General features: G+C 28.4%; 1 protein-coding gene across 6 annotated transcripts in view; it reads right to left on the minus strand.

Annotated features, from left to right (window-relative positions):
* Positions 1-13208, minus strand: part of LOC100212028 (kinesin-1 heavy chain) — a 60562-nt gene extending 47354 nt beyond the window's left edge. For 2 of the 6 annotated variants that reach the window (XM_065805532.1, XM_065805530.1), the window contains exons 1-4: positions 12995-13208; positions 12494-12600; positions 12322-12405; positions 12059-12146 (exon numbers count right to left, since the gene is read on the minus strand). In XM_065805532.1, coding sequence (XP_065661604.1) covers positions 12059-12146; positions 12322-12405; positions 12494-12600; positions 12995-13076 — 361 coding nt within the window. In that variant the 5' untranslated portion in view covers positions 13077-13208. Of the gene's footprint in view, positions 1-2546; positions 2978-12058; positions 12147-12321; positions 12406-12493; positions 12601-12671; positions 12884-12994 lie in introns of those variants that run through there. The other 4 variants (XM_065805533.1, XM_065805531.1, XM_065805535.1 and 1 more) reach the window with 4 other exon arrangements.
* Between the last annotated feature and the right edge of the window lie 2029 nt (positions 13209-15237).

Below are 15237 nucleotides of genomic sequence, written 5' to 3' on the forward strand. Positions count from 1 at the left end.
TGAAAGCTCATCAAATTATGATACAGGGAGACAAGGTTATATAAAAGTCATCACCCTAATAAATAAATATATACATATATATATACACGTTGTGTCCCAAAAATAACCGAACTTCATATTTAAATTATATAACATGCAGCGCCATCCATTGATAATTTGCAGCATGAAAAAGATACATTCATCCTCTTTCAAACGCACCTACATTCATGTAAATCGAATGACAGATGTGAAAGTTACAGCCATTTTAATAAAAGAAAAACGTGTCCTAATGTTACAAAACGAAAATGGAACAAAGAGCGAATATAAAATTTTGTGTTAAACTTGAAAAAAAATTTGCTGAGACATACGAATTGATGAAAAAAGTTTATGGTGATGATTATATGAGTCGTACTCAAGTTTATACAAGGTTTACACGATTTAAAAATGGTCGTGAGGATTTAAACGACGATCTGAGGCCAGGTCGTCCAGAAGCTAGTAATCGTGCTAAATTGGTGGAAAAAGTCCATGAAATCATTGGTATCGATGCAAATATTACTACAAGAATGTTGGCTGAGGAATTAAATTCAGGTAAAAACACTATTTGGAGAATTTCAACTCAAGATTTGGGTAAAAGAAAGGTATGTGCGCCTTTTGTTCCACATGAATTAAATGAAGACCAAAAAATCGCTCGTGCGGAGCATTGCAAAGACATTGTTGAAACTGTTGAAAATGATCCAGACTTTCTTGATTTGATCATAACTGGTGATGAGTCATGGTGCTTTAAATATGACCCTGAAACTAAGCGTCAATCTGCTAAATTGAAGTCCAAAGGCAAGCCAAAACCAAAAAAATTGCATTTCCAGAAGTCTCGAATCAAGAAAATGTTGATTACTTTTTATGATTCGAAGGGTATTGTCCAAAGGAATTTGTTCCAGAAGGTCGAACTGTTAATGAAGAATACTATTTAGGCGTTTTAGATCGTTTGTGGAAAAGAATTTGTTGTGTTAGACCTGAATATCCAGCAGGAAAACAACTGTTTTCATTGCACGACAATGCACTGCCTCACAAGACCAAAAAAGTGAACAAATTTTTGATGAAAAAACGGATTTCTCTCATCAACCACCTCCATATTCGCCTGATCTATCACTATGTGACTATTTTCTATTTCCAAAACTGAAAACCAAGATGAAAGGAGCATTTTATGATGATATCCCAGCCATTCAAGCAGCTGTAACCGAGATGCTGAAGAACATTCCTATAAATGACATAAAAAAATCTATGCATGCGCTGGTTGATCGTGCCAATGGAACCTATTTTGAATAAATAATAACTTTCAATGATGATATAATGTGTGTTTTATTTTATATCCAAAAAGTTCGGTTATATTTGGGACACACCGTGTATATATATATATATATATATATATATATATATATATATATATATATATATATATATATATATATATATATATATATATATATATATATGTATGTATATATATATAATTTATATATATACACATTATATATATATACATATATATATATATATATATATATATATATATATATATATATATATATATATATATATATATATATATATATATATATATATATATATATATATATATATATGTATGTATATATAATAATGATAATAATAAAAACTTAAACAATTATATTGGAAGAAGTAATCATCAGTATAATGCACTATATTAACTTAAAATACACATAATCAAACTAATTTGAATGTATTTAATGTATTTTTTTAAGTGCAACCAACATTTTGGGTAAACGTCTTTATGGTAAATGTATGTAGCATGAATAAATAGGCACATGATAAAACAGACTTAAATAGACTTATGATAAAAATAAATGAAACTTGATTCAATGAAAATTCATTAATATATCTAAATGTGTACCATGTAACTCCTAATAATAGATCAAAAAAGAAACTTAAATGAAATATTTCTAAATACTTTAAATGAATGATGTAACATACACATTCAAAAAAACTGAAAGCATTGATTGATAGTGAAACAGGAAAGACAGTTATAAAAATCAGTATCATCATTGAATTAGCAGCCTTGTTTCAGTGCTTGCACAGGAAGGACAATCAAATTAACAAACTACACAACTCATTTTCTAATACTCAATCTAAATACTCCTACTGTCATTTTCTTTAACAAAAGTTAACAACATATTACAAAAGTAATGTATGGTAATTGAAGAAGCATGGAAGGTTAACTGTAAAATAATATTATATTAATATCAATTGATCAATTTAAAAATAAATTTGATAAATCAGATTATTACAAAAATTACAATAATAATCAAAAACCATTCTTTAAAAAATGTTATTAAGTAAAACAGTTTTTATAGCACAAGCTCTCCTCTTATTTTCCCATTAAACTTTCATCAATTGTCACAGCTTACATTTATTATTATTGTTATTATTATTTTTTTTTTATTCATTTCTTTTGGCTGTCTTTTATTTTTTAACTTTCTCTTAGTTGTATTTCTAACAGAAAACAATCCATGAATAAAATAGAAGATTCATACCTTTACTTGATTGAATATGCTAAATAATATGACTTCACTCTCCTAATAACTCGGAAACTCTATGAAATTGGTCCTGATTGTTCGATTATTTAAAAAACCAATATGGTTTAGCCAGATTTGTAGCCAAAAAGTAGAAATAATCCCATGGCGTAAAAATTTTAAACGTCCATGGGGGTGCTATAAGTTTATAAGCCTTATATACAGTGTTTAAAAATATCTTATTCTGAATTAAAGTTTTGTTAATTCATTTGCAACTTATATATGATATGGTTTAAGTCCAACATAACACAAACCTTATCACTAGATACCTAATTCTATAATAAGGTATCTAGTGATAAGGCTACACATAAAATTGATTATCGTGCAAAAACGCATATTTTTAATTTTTTTTTTCTTCTTGCGCACTTTTTTACTTTCGTTTTATTACTTTTTTCTGAGAAATTAGGGTAAGCGATCTATAAATGACCGTGGTCGTCTTTTCAACCAGAAAAGTTTTCGTAACATTTTAATTACTCGATGAAATGGTTCCAAATTTTTGAAGAGGCTTAAATTGAGTCTAATCTTAATTTTATTTTCTTCTTAACAAACTTTATTGATGAAAATTCGAGGAAGTATCATACTTTATAATGCGATTTAATTTATGACCGTAAAGAAGTATTTTTTGGTCGCAAACAAATGTTTTTTTTTTTTTTAATTGCAGTTACAATTTTTAAATACGTTTTAAAAAACAATGCACTCACTACGTCGCATACTCTAAGCACGATAATTTATTAAACAAACGTTTTCAAATTGTAAATGATATTGAATATGCATAGGGGAGACCAGAGGTGGTTCTGCAAATAAAATGAGGAGGGAGGGGGTGAATCCTTAAAAACTAATTTTAAAATAACTGATTAGTTCCTCAAAATCACACACACACACACACACACACACACACACACACACACACACACACACACACACACACACACACACACACACTCAATAAGATCTTTAAAACTAATTTACCCAACTGAATTGTGTCAAACACCCGACGAGAAAACTAAATTTGTAAAAAAAACCGACTATTACTTGAAAATCACATTCTTTGAGGTGGAGGTGGAACACTCCCCCCCCCCCCACACACACACACACACACACACTTGTAAAAATCAATTTTTTGAAGCTCTTCTAAACTTTCCAGCTTGAAATACAGTTCTATATTTTTTTATTGATTGATTTAGTCGATACTACTGTAAAATCAATTCTTATGCGAACAAGCCACCTGGTTTGCTTGTTTCTGTTCTTGATATTATTAACTTAAACAGTGTAAAAAATAACTCTTACTCCTATTAATAATTATTGATTAACAATCAATAAATTTTTTCAATGAATAGTTCTTTTTATAACTTTATTTCAAATCTTTTAATTATCAAATAATTTTGTTTTGTTTCGTTTTTTGTACACCTTGAGGTTTTTATTGTCTTTTATTAAATTGTGTCATATTATCTTGCTTTTTTTTTGTTTTTTTTGTTTTTTGGCTTTTGTTAATTAAATAAAAATATATTTAAATTAATTTTTGACGGTATAATAAAATATTTATCTCATAAAACTACTGCTTTATAATGTAAAAATACGATGTAAACTACGGGGCTTAGTGATAAGACTATTTTTGTCTTCTTTTTGCCCCGGCCATGTAATTATTTACTTATACATTTTGGTATTGTAGCATTTTTTTTAAACAGCGAAATATAAAATAAAAAAATAAAAAGCTGCAAATGAAAATTAAATAAAAGTTTTTTAAACTTAATTTGGCTTTTATAACGTTTAAAATAAGACTTTGTTACTGTTTAGGCTATAAAATGAACCTCGGTCAACATTCTTCTAGTCACTTCAAGTAATTCTAGAAAGACTATTTAGTTTTCCATCAATTAAACGTTCAAGTCAAAAGACAATTGGGTCATTCCACGCCAAGTGGTCCAGAGGTCCCCTCACTACCATCTCCGATTTTAATAAAATTTTGACAGTATGTTGTTAAACATGTTTCATGAACATTGCCAAAATTTCAGATCAAAATAATTATTATTTCGGATTTTGTGGTACATTTTGTGAAGCTTACCCAAACTTCAATATCTGTCAGTAGCTAAAAATTGAATTTTTGGGGTCCTATATTTTTGCAATGAAAGGGTAATATATCTTAAAAACGTGGTTTCTTAGTAAACCGAAGGTGCAGATCACAAATAATTTATTACAAGTTTCATATTATGTCTACATTTTAGTCTATGGTTCGCCAAATATCGTCACAAACGCAACACTGTAAATATTTTTTATTTATTTGTAGTGTCATATCTCTAAAACTAAAGGTTTTTGAATATTGCTATTTTGTCTAAAGGTTCTACATACTATCATAATGATATGGATTAAAAATTTGCTATTTAAAAAATTTCTCTGCTGAGTTATTCTGCAATATGGCGAAAAAAGTGAAAAACCCTAAAATAACGTGAGTTTGAATCCCTAAAACTTGATGTGGGCAAATTTTTTTTGTTTTTTTAATTGTATTATTGGAAAGACCTATTTTCAAAATTTTAGAAACAATAAAAACTGTCTTGGAGAGATCTTTCTTATGAACGAAAAAAATCTAGTTTTTATAAGCTAAGTTAGGTCTACAAAGTCTTTGATATTTTAAAAACGATATTAAGGTCCGTATATTAACTATTGCCATGTAGAGGTAATTTTAGTAAGTAAGTATATTTTTATTCTACGGACAAATCTCTTTAAATTAATTTCTAAAACTTTAGTTTATCACAAACATCTAATATTCGAAGACGAAAATTAGAATAGATGTTATAATAAGAGTTATTTTAAATTTATCCTGACATGTCTGTTGAACAAAACTTAACTACTTGATGTATTGGAAAATTTGATGGAAGTTTATGTCATTTAAGTACTTATTCTCGAAAAAAGGGTTTTATTGACCTTTGCTCAGAACTTTCGAACGAGAAACAGAGTTTGATTGTGAGGCGAACTTATAATTTAATTAAAAATATTACTTTAATTTGTTTCCACCACAAATCACTGCTGTTGGTTAAATACACGCATTTACAGCGCCATTGTTTAAACCCTTTTGGTATGGCCAATCGTTGCTCAGTTAAAGGCTTGAGATGTATTGACCAAGAAACTGCAAACTGTCTTTCGAATTTAACAAGTAAAGTTATTTGTCCAAATTACCACAAAGCTTATTCAACCACAAGCTCTTCAAGTGAAAAGATTGACGATATTAATGACATAGATGATATATTTTGTTCAACTGACACTATTAATACTAGCCTTTCTGAGCTTGGAATTTCACCTTTAAGAAAACGTGTTAAGAGAGATCATGCTAGTTATGTAAGAGAGATCATGCTAGTTATGTAAAAAGCAAAATTTCGAAAGTGCAAATAACAGTTGCAGAAAAAATAGCTGTTGTTAGTGGTTTATCACCAGATAATAGTGTCCTACCACTAAGCAGTGCAAGTGTAGAGTGTGAGAACTGCATTGACTGGTCAGATTTGATATTAGAATTGAAAGGTAAAATATCTACAATCAGTAATCCCCGTGAAAAAGTTCAAGTTTTAACTCTTATACCAAACAGTTGGTCAAGAATAAAAATATGTAGTGAGTTTAAAGTATCAGACAGAATGGCTAAAGTATCAGACAGAATGGCTAAAGTATCAGACAGAATGGCTAAAGCAGCAAAAAAGTTAAAAGCAAAAAGTGGAATCTTAGCACTTTCAGAAAGAAATGCAGCAAAGAAATTGCTAAAATATGTTAAAGAAAAAATTTTGAAATTTTATGAACACAAAGCTTTAGCAGAACATGTCCAGGAAAAAAGGATTTTGTATCTGTACGCATTGGTGCAAAAAAAGTGCATATGCAAAAAAAATTACTGTTAGTTAACTTAAAGGAACTTTTTTTGGTGTATAAAAAAGAAAATGGAGCTGAAGTCAGATTTTCTAAATTCTGCGAGTTACGTCCAAAATGGTGTATAAGTGTTAGATCTTCAGGTACCCATTGTTTTGTGTATGTACTATTCACCAGAATATAAAATTAATGCTTGCAAGTAGCCCAGTTACGGTAGACTATAAATGACTAATTGAAAAAATAGTTTGTGATATTGAATCTAAAGAATGTATGCTTCATCGTTGTTATAAATGTCCAGGGAATGATCTTGAAGAGCAATTTAAAGACTATGAATCTGATGAAATTATAACATTCAAGCAATGGATAAAAGCAGATGAAACTTTAGAATCTTTGCAATTACCAGTAGACGACTTCATAGATGATTTAATTTCAAAAGTATCTATTTTATCTAAGCATCATTTTATTGCCAAAAACCAAAACAAATATTTGCGATTATTGAAAAATGAACTGAAGTCAAATGAGTTGATCATTTTGATGAATTTTTCTGAAAACTATTCATTTGTTGTGCAAGATGCTGTTCTAGGGTTTTACTGAGAAAACAGCCAAACAACTATGCATGCATTTGTTGTTTACTACAAACTTAATGACATACTTGAAAATAAATGTTATTGTGTTATCAGTAATTGCATGCATCACAATACTATTTCTGTTCATGTATTTCTTAGTAAATTATTAACTGAACTTAAAACATTTTTATCTTTTGAACTTATTCATTATTTCAGTGACAGTTCAGCTGCACAGTACAAAAACTTCAAAAATTTTATGAATTTATGTCACCATTATACTGACTATGGTATTAGAGCAGAATGGAATTTCTTTGCTACTAGTCATGGAAAATCTCCCTGTGATGGAATTGGAGGAACTGTGAAGCGTTTAGCAGCACTTGCCAGTTTTCAATGGCCAATTGATAATCAAATTTTAACACCCTTAAATTTATATGATTTTTGCAAGGAAAGTATCACAGGTATTTCATTTATTTATGTTGATAGTGATGAAGTAGACAATATTAAAGACAATCAAGAGAAACGATTTAGTACTGGAAACACAGTTGCAGGTACTCGCGATAATCACAAATTTGTACCTGTAAATGAAAATCAGGTTTGTGTCAGTCGTATTTCAAATGACAATACATCTTTTATTGCAAACGTTAATGAGAGTTACAACAACAACTCAACCAAATTAGTTTCACTGTCTGATCTTAGTCCTGGAAATTTTGTTGCATGTATTTACGATGCACATTGGTGGATTGGACATGTTTGTGAAATTTCAGAAGAACAGGAAGATGTTTTCATTGATTTTATGCATCCTCATGGTATGGCTCAGTCATTTTACTGGCCTAGCACCAAGGACAATTGTTGGGTTCCTGAGCAGCATGTTATTGCAGTCATTCCAAATCCAATCAGTTCTGCAACAGGTCGATATTACAATTTACTGTCAATTGTTGTTTCAGACATTAATTCCAAATTTGAAGCTATTTTAAATATGTAATTTGGAATCAAGTTGATTATAGTTTCGAACAACTGAATTTTTTCTATGACAAATTTTTTTTTTTTGTAGATAAGAAACAATATATTAACATAAAAATATTTGTTTTTAGTTTTTTGTTGCAGAAAATGTGTTGTAAAAGCTGTATTGTTTAACTAGATTTTGCATCTATAACCAGGACCGCATTTGTGACGTGTTGGATTGATGGTACTCTTAGGCATATGAATAATCGTCGCCTAAAATTTCGTAATAAAAATTAAAAAAATACATATATAACAAAAAAACAAGCGCCACTTTTTAGTTGGTGTCCATAGTCAGTTGCATCAACTTCTCTAGTATTTTAAATTGCCAATAACATGCATTTATCCGCAGTATTTTATAGATAATAAGATAATCTCTTCAATAAATTTGTTGTAAGTGTTTTTCTTTTCCTTGGCGTAGTACCATTTTCAAGAGATTAAAATAGCTCTTCTAAATCTTAAATTTAATGGCTATATATTCTAGTTTTTATTGTCATTAATAGCTCCGAAGAAATAACTCAAGAAAATGTTAAAAAAATTTTTGAGCAATAAAATATTTTTATTTTTGGCACAATAAGCTTTGATTTTGATGCAGTATGATAAATCTTTATGTTTTGGACGAAATTGTAAAATTCAAAAAATTTATATATTGACCAAGTTTTTTTCATTCATAAAAAAGATCTCTCCAAGACAGTTTTTATTGTTTCTAAAATGTTGAAAATAGGTCTTTCCAATAATACAATTAAAAAAACAAAAAAAATTTGCCCACATCAAGTTTTAGGGGTTCAAACTCACGTTATTTTAGGGTTTTTCACTTTTTTCGCCATATTGCAGAATAACTCAGCAGAGAAATTTTTTAAATAGCAAATTTTTAATCCATATCATTATGATAGTATGTAGAACCTTTAGACAAAATAGCAATATTCAAAAACCTTTAGTTTTAGAGATATGACACTACAAATAAATAAAAAATATTTACAGTGTTGCGTTTGTGACGATATTTGGCGAACCATAGACTAAAATGTAGACATAATATGAAACTTGTAATAAATTATTTGTGATCTGCACCTTCGGTTTACTAAGAAACCACGTTTTTAAGATATATTACCCTTTCATTGCAAAAATATAGGACCCCAAAAATTCAATTTTTAGCTACTGACAGATATTGAAGTTTGGGTAAGCTTTACAAAATGTACCACAAAATCCGAAATAATAATTAATTTGATCCGAAATTTTGGCAATGTTCATGAAACATGTTTAACAACATACTGTCAAAATTTTATTAAAATCGGAGATGGTAGTGCGGGGACCTCTGGACCATATGGCGTGGAATGACCCAATTGGCACCAATTCTGCAAAAAAATTTGCGACACCTTGCGTCCAACTGAGTAAATTTATAAGAGTGATTTGAGGTCAAAACATTAATCCATTGACAGAAAAACAGTAGGTAACACTAATATTTTCTTTTCTTCTTGCTGAATCGACAGAGTAATCATTACACATGTCTATTTTAACCAAATTTTTTTTAAGTCCTGGATTTAAATCAAAAGATAGTTTCATCAGGATTTATGAAAGAATTTGGTCTGTTAAAATGCTCTAAATATTTGCTTCCACAAAAAAATCATAAACTTTCTTAAAAAAATCCTTAAATTAACGTGTTGAAACATTGTTTCAACACCATAAGTTGACGTGTTGAAACATTAACTATTTTTAATCGTATTAGTTTTAGTGTTTTCCATTTTTACATTGCAAGTATCAAAATCCAATTAACCAAATCAATTTTATCAAAAATCAGATGGAATTAAGATCGGACCTTCAAAATTTATAAAATTTCAGAGATGATAAAATACTGAAAACAAAACTCGTTTTTTTTTTTTGCTGCTCAAAATAAAAAATTTAAAATAATGCGCGACTCTAAAAAGCATATACTTTAGTCTATTTAGAAACGCGTTCATGTCAAACAAATTATAAAAATATTAAGAAGAAATAAATTAACTTTCCTATTTTAAATTTCACCTAAAAAGAGTCTATATTGAGAAAAAAATTTTTTAATAAGGTTTATGAATACGGTCATTTAATAGATACGGTCATTTAATAGAATTTTTTACCCTAGTATTTAAAGGGAAGAGTGGAAGAAATGGAATGTGGGAGAAGTGGGACATACCAAATATTCGAATTAGGAAAGGTCCCTAATCAATGTTATTAAATGTAAACAATGAGATTTAGCCCCTCTATTTAGCCAACATGGTTTTGTCTCTCTGCGTGTTTTAAAAGCCATGTTTTTGAAAAGCATTTTTCCATCTCATTTTTGTGTAATTACTTGGTGGAAACCTCTAGAGTATTTTGATGAAGATTACGTGGTTTATCAAATTAATAGTTTTTAATTAATAATTGTTGTTAATAGGTTGTTAACTACTCACTTGTCTCATTTCACTCCATACCGACCCCACTTTACCTTAATGATACGGTTCCTCTAAAATCAAAAATATATACTTTATCCTAACCTGCTGTCAATCTTTGGGGAGTCAGTGCCCGAAATAATTTTTTATCTGTTAAAACTTGTTTGGTAAAGTTCATACATTATATAAAAAATATATTAAAATTATTTTAGAATATATCTTTCAATGTTCCACTTTTCCTCACGCTCCCCTGTTATTTAAGAAGTAATTAATAAACTTGAAGTTTATCAATTATTTCTAGTAAAATAAAAAAGCATATTTTTAAAAACATAATTTTTTTTTTTTTGTACTGATTTAAGAATTTATTTTTAACATATTTAAACTAAATTAAGTTATAATTATAAGATATAATTATAAGTTATTGTAGTGATGCGGAGGCTCAAAAAGAACACCGATTTTAAAAGTCATTAAATTATTCTTTTTACTTGATATTTGGTACCCAGGCACCAAAAATTCGATTCAGAGTCTATTTAATAGATAAGGCCATTTAATAGATTGTTTACCATAAAAATAAATTTCTGTATAAAAAATAAACGAAAGTTTTTTATAAAGTTCGAGCTTGAACTTATGTAAAAAAACTTTCAATCATCTTTGTTTTATAGCTCACAATTTTGCGCTTTAAGTATAAAATAGTATGACCGCTGAGATTTTAATGGATTTTGGCAGTGGCGTAGAAAGATCAAGCAAGTTGGTGGGCTGAGACAGAGATTAAAAGAGGCCTATGGCAGCTAAAATCAGAATTTTTTAACTTTTTTTTATTTTTTATACATGTTTATTATGATTTTATACATGTAATTTGAATGGAAAAAACAGAAGTTTTTCTAAAGTTCTGTTTCTCTGCTAGTGGATTTAGGTCACTAATATCATAAGTTTTAAGGTTCTGACTTTAAATAAATCTAATAAGTGCCCTTTTTTGTTAAATAATTTATTTTTGTTATTAAATTGTTTTGTGTTAAAAACACATTTTTTACACAGCACAATTTAATAATAAAAACAGCTTAATATTTAAATGGAAAAACTACTAAATGTGTTTTAACAAAGCGATATATCACGACCAACAGCCGGGTTAAAATACTTTGAAACGTAAGTCACACTTGCTACTGTTAATGTTAAACATTTAAGGGTCATAGAAAAATAGTGTTGGTTAAATTCTCAAAAATAATTAAAACTTACTAAGGAAGGCTACTCTTATTAATGTTGATAATAATTGTTAAATAAATGTTAAACGAACCAAAAACAAAGTAGCCCTTTCTTTAACAGCACTATTTTTAATTGATAAGTGGTTTAAGGGAGAATAAAACAGAAAGTGATTTTATAGTGTAAAGCTAAAATAAAAGAAATATACAGTTGAACAAGATCATACAGTAAAGCAAAAAACTGAATTCAAAAATTGTGTCTTGTAAAAAGTCAACCAAAAACAGTTACGGGCTTCAAAAAATAATAAAGGTTTCTAAAATTTGCTTTACATACACGATTTCACGCTAGAAGCTTGTTTATCTTGGTAATTTTCAATCGAGATATGCGTAACTTTAAAAAGCCTTAAAATTAGGCGCGATTTCAAAACTACAAAGCTGGAGAAATATTTATAAAAAACATAATTAAAAAATACCTGATCCAGTCTGACCGTACGTCAGAAGAGCACAATTAATTCCATTCAAAAGTTTTGTTAGTAAATGTTGGGTAGTGTGGACAAAAACCTAAATTTAAAACAACTTATTAGTGTCGAGAAACTGTGTAAAATAGAAACATTTAATACTAACTAGTAGAAAGTTAAATAAAATTATAAAATTAAAATAAAATTTTGAAAACAACATAAAAAAAATATACATTAATCAGACATAATTTAATTTTTTATAGCTTTAAATCGTTTACCTTCTCGTTTGAGTCTGAACCGCTAAAAACGCCATCAAAATGGTAAGTTGTTTCTTGTGAGTGTTTTTCATCTATGACCTTTATCTTAACAATTAAGTATAGCCAATATTAAAATTTTATTTTGACAAAAACTTTTAAAGGATCTTACAACTTGTTCAAACTTATTTTTTACCCTTTTTTCGTCATCAAACGTCTCAACACAGACGTTATCTCCTCTCTCTTTTTCTTCATCATTAAACGGACGAACTCGTGCATAGACCTTTATGGGTTTTTTTTCATCTAAAATATATGACCTTAAATTATAGTTTTTTTTTCCTAACTTAATTAAAATTTCAAACATCTTTACTTACCGTCCGCATTTAGAGGGCCGTGTATAAGTGAACTAACTGAAGAAGAAGGCATTGTTAATGCCAAAAATTTAATTGCGTTCAAATGCAAACATAACGCTTTTTTCAAAAGAAACTAAAAAAAACTTCATTATTTACTGACAACCAAGCAAAGCGTGAGTTGTTTGCTGCAAACGCAGTTTGTTGTGTTTTCTTTTAAAATACTGCGCTTAAAGAAAGAGGGTTCTCGCAGCGGTAAAAATGCTGTTTAATTAAAATATGCAGGAAAGAAGAAGAGAAATACACAGCATGTCAGTATTAGCACTTTTTAAAATAAAAAAGATTACCTGATCTTTTAGAACAAAACTTCGTGTAAACTATTTTAGACTCGCTTTTTTGTCGAACTAGTCTTTTTCTTTTAAAATGCATTTTCTTGTCACGTTAAATGCATAATTATAATTAAAAAAATATGTGAAGATTTGTTTGTTGCGTTACGCTAAGCATCGATGCTTGGTCGATCTGTTAAACGTTGGAAGTTCGGTATAAATCTCTTTTGCTGCACTATGAGAAAACAAACGAAACACTTAAAAATCAAAACATAATAAAGAAAATGAAACAAAGGCGTTTTGGTTCATGGTTTAAATGTTTTCATCAATTCATTTGTCTTTTGCATAACCAATTTTAAACATAATAAAATAGAAACAAATTGGCAAAGTTTTGAACTTTCTACGCATATTACTTCACAGGTTAGTTTTGGCTCATAATAATTTCGAAACAAACAAAAAAATATACCATATATCTATCGTTAGGTTATACTGATAAATAATGTGTTGCATGATAACATTCTCTGATACAAAAAGTACGATTTTTATTTTAATTATAAACCAAGGGGTTTGTTTTCTTTATGTTTGATAATGCAACCTCATTTAATAAGGAAATAATTTTTAATTTAACTGATTGAATTTTTAATTTAACTGATTAAATAAACTGATTCAATTTAATCTAACTGAATGAAACTGATTGAATTGCTTACCTAGTTTTTTCAACTTCACTTTTTTTTTTTTTTTTAAAAAGTTTTTAAGTTTTCAACTTCAACTTTTTTAATATGGTTTTCAATTTTTAATATTTTTTTTTGAGGGGGGTGGGGAGTTTAGCCACGGCTCTAATTGTTCACAACAACCCGGGTAAAGTTTTCTATCTTCTCATATATTCAGGGATGAATGTCGCATTTTTTGATGTTTGAGCTAACTTCCAGAACCGGAGCAAACATACAAATTGAAGTATACTTATATCAAATAAAGATGCTTTGTCAAAATCGATGATTCGAGTCTGGGAACAAAAAAAATTATTTGTTCCTCCTCCACGAAATATGAGAGCAACAAGCCAATTAAAGATTTTTTTTACTGTTTTCAACTAAATTCATATTCATCAATAAACTTTAAATTTTATAAAATAATCACCTAGCGTTCAAAAACTATGACTATATAGTATTTATTTGTATTATTAAAATTGATAGAAAGATATAAATTTATTGAAGAATAAAAAAAAAAGTTTAATCAACTTGTTGCTCTTACGTTTACGGCATTTGAGGTCACAATTTTAGGGCTTTTTTTTATAAACTTATTAATTTATTGGACTATATATTTTAGATTTATTGAGTAAAATTAACAATTTTAATGATTTAGGTCTTTATGGCAATGATGGTTTTATAACAATGATGGTTTTATTGCAAGGTAAATGATTTGGATTATTTGAAGAGTGAGTTAGAAAGTTAACTATTTGTGTTAGAGATTAAGAAAGACACAAGTTGTAGGCCTAAGCAACTGCAGAATCACTTACAACTACAACGATATTGGCTAAAGGATAAAGAGCAAGGACTTGGTCAATTTATCAGACATAACATCGAAAAGAGTGCAGTCGTGAAACGAATAAGAGCGATAAGGAGGAAGGTGATTGAGTGAATCGGTACCAAACGAAAGTTTGCATCATCAGTATTTTCCACTTCAATGAAAGATTTTTTTTGCTAATATATAACTTTTCAAGTTCTTACAATGGTATTGTTTACAGTGAATGGAGAAAATAAGGATGTTTACCAAATGCATACATTAAAACAATCTATGCTAAGATACTATGAGACTGCAAAATAGAAAAAGACTTTAGAGGTCATTGTAAATGTGTAAAAACATTACTTCCATGTACCATATTTGGAAATGTGGTGGTGATTGTGAGTGTTAAACTTATAATTTACCAAAAGTTTTTGTTATGTTTTAGGAATAGTTTTTGATATGTAAAAATTGTGTTAATAGGTATTTATTAAATATTAAAATTGAAAATTTTAGTATTATTTTAAAATTTTTACTAAGGTTAAACTATTTGCATCATAAGAACATGTAAGTATTATTAAAAGATTTGGTACAAAAGTATAACGTTTTTACCTCCTGATTCTAAAATTTTTAAAACTCTGCTTTTTGTAACCTATTTATTTTTAATATTTTTTGCGGTATTTTTAATGAGCTTTTGATTGATGCATAAATATCAGCTTAAAAAAAATGTTGCTATTTACATGATTTCAGAATTCTCAAAAAGACAG

Source organism: Hydra vulgaris, chromosome 09 (assembly GCF_038396675.1).
Source record: "Hydra vulgaris chromosome 09, alternate assembly HydraT2T_AEP".
Classification (NCBI taxonomy): Eukaryota; Metazoa; Cnidaria; class Hydrozoa; order Anthoathecata; family Hydridae; genus Hydra; species Hydra vulgaris.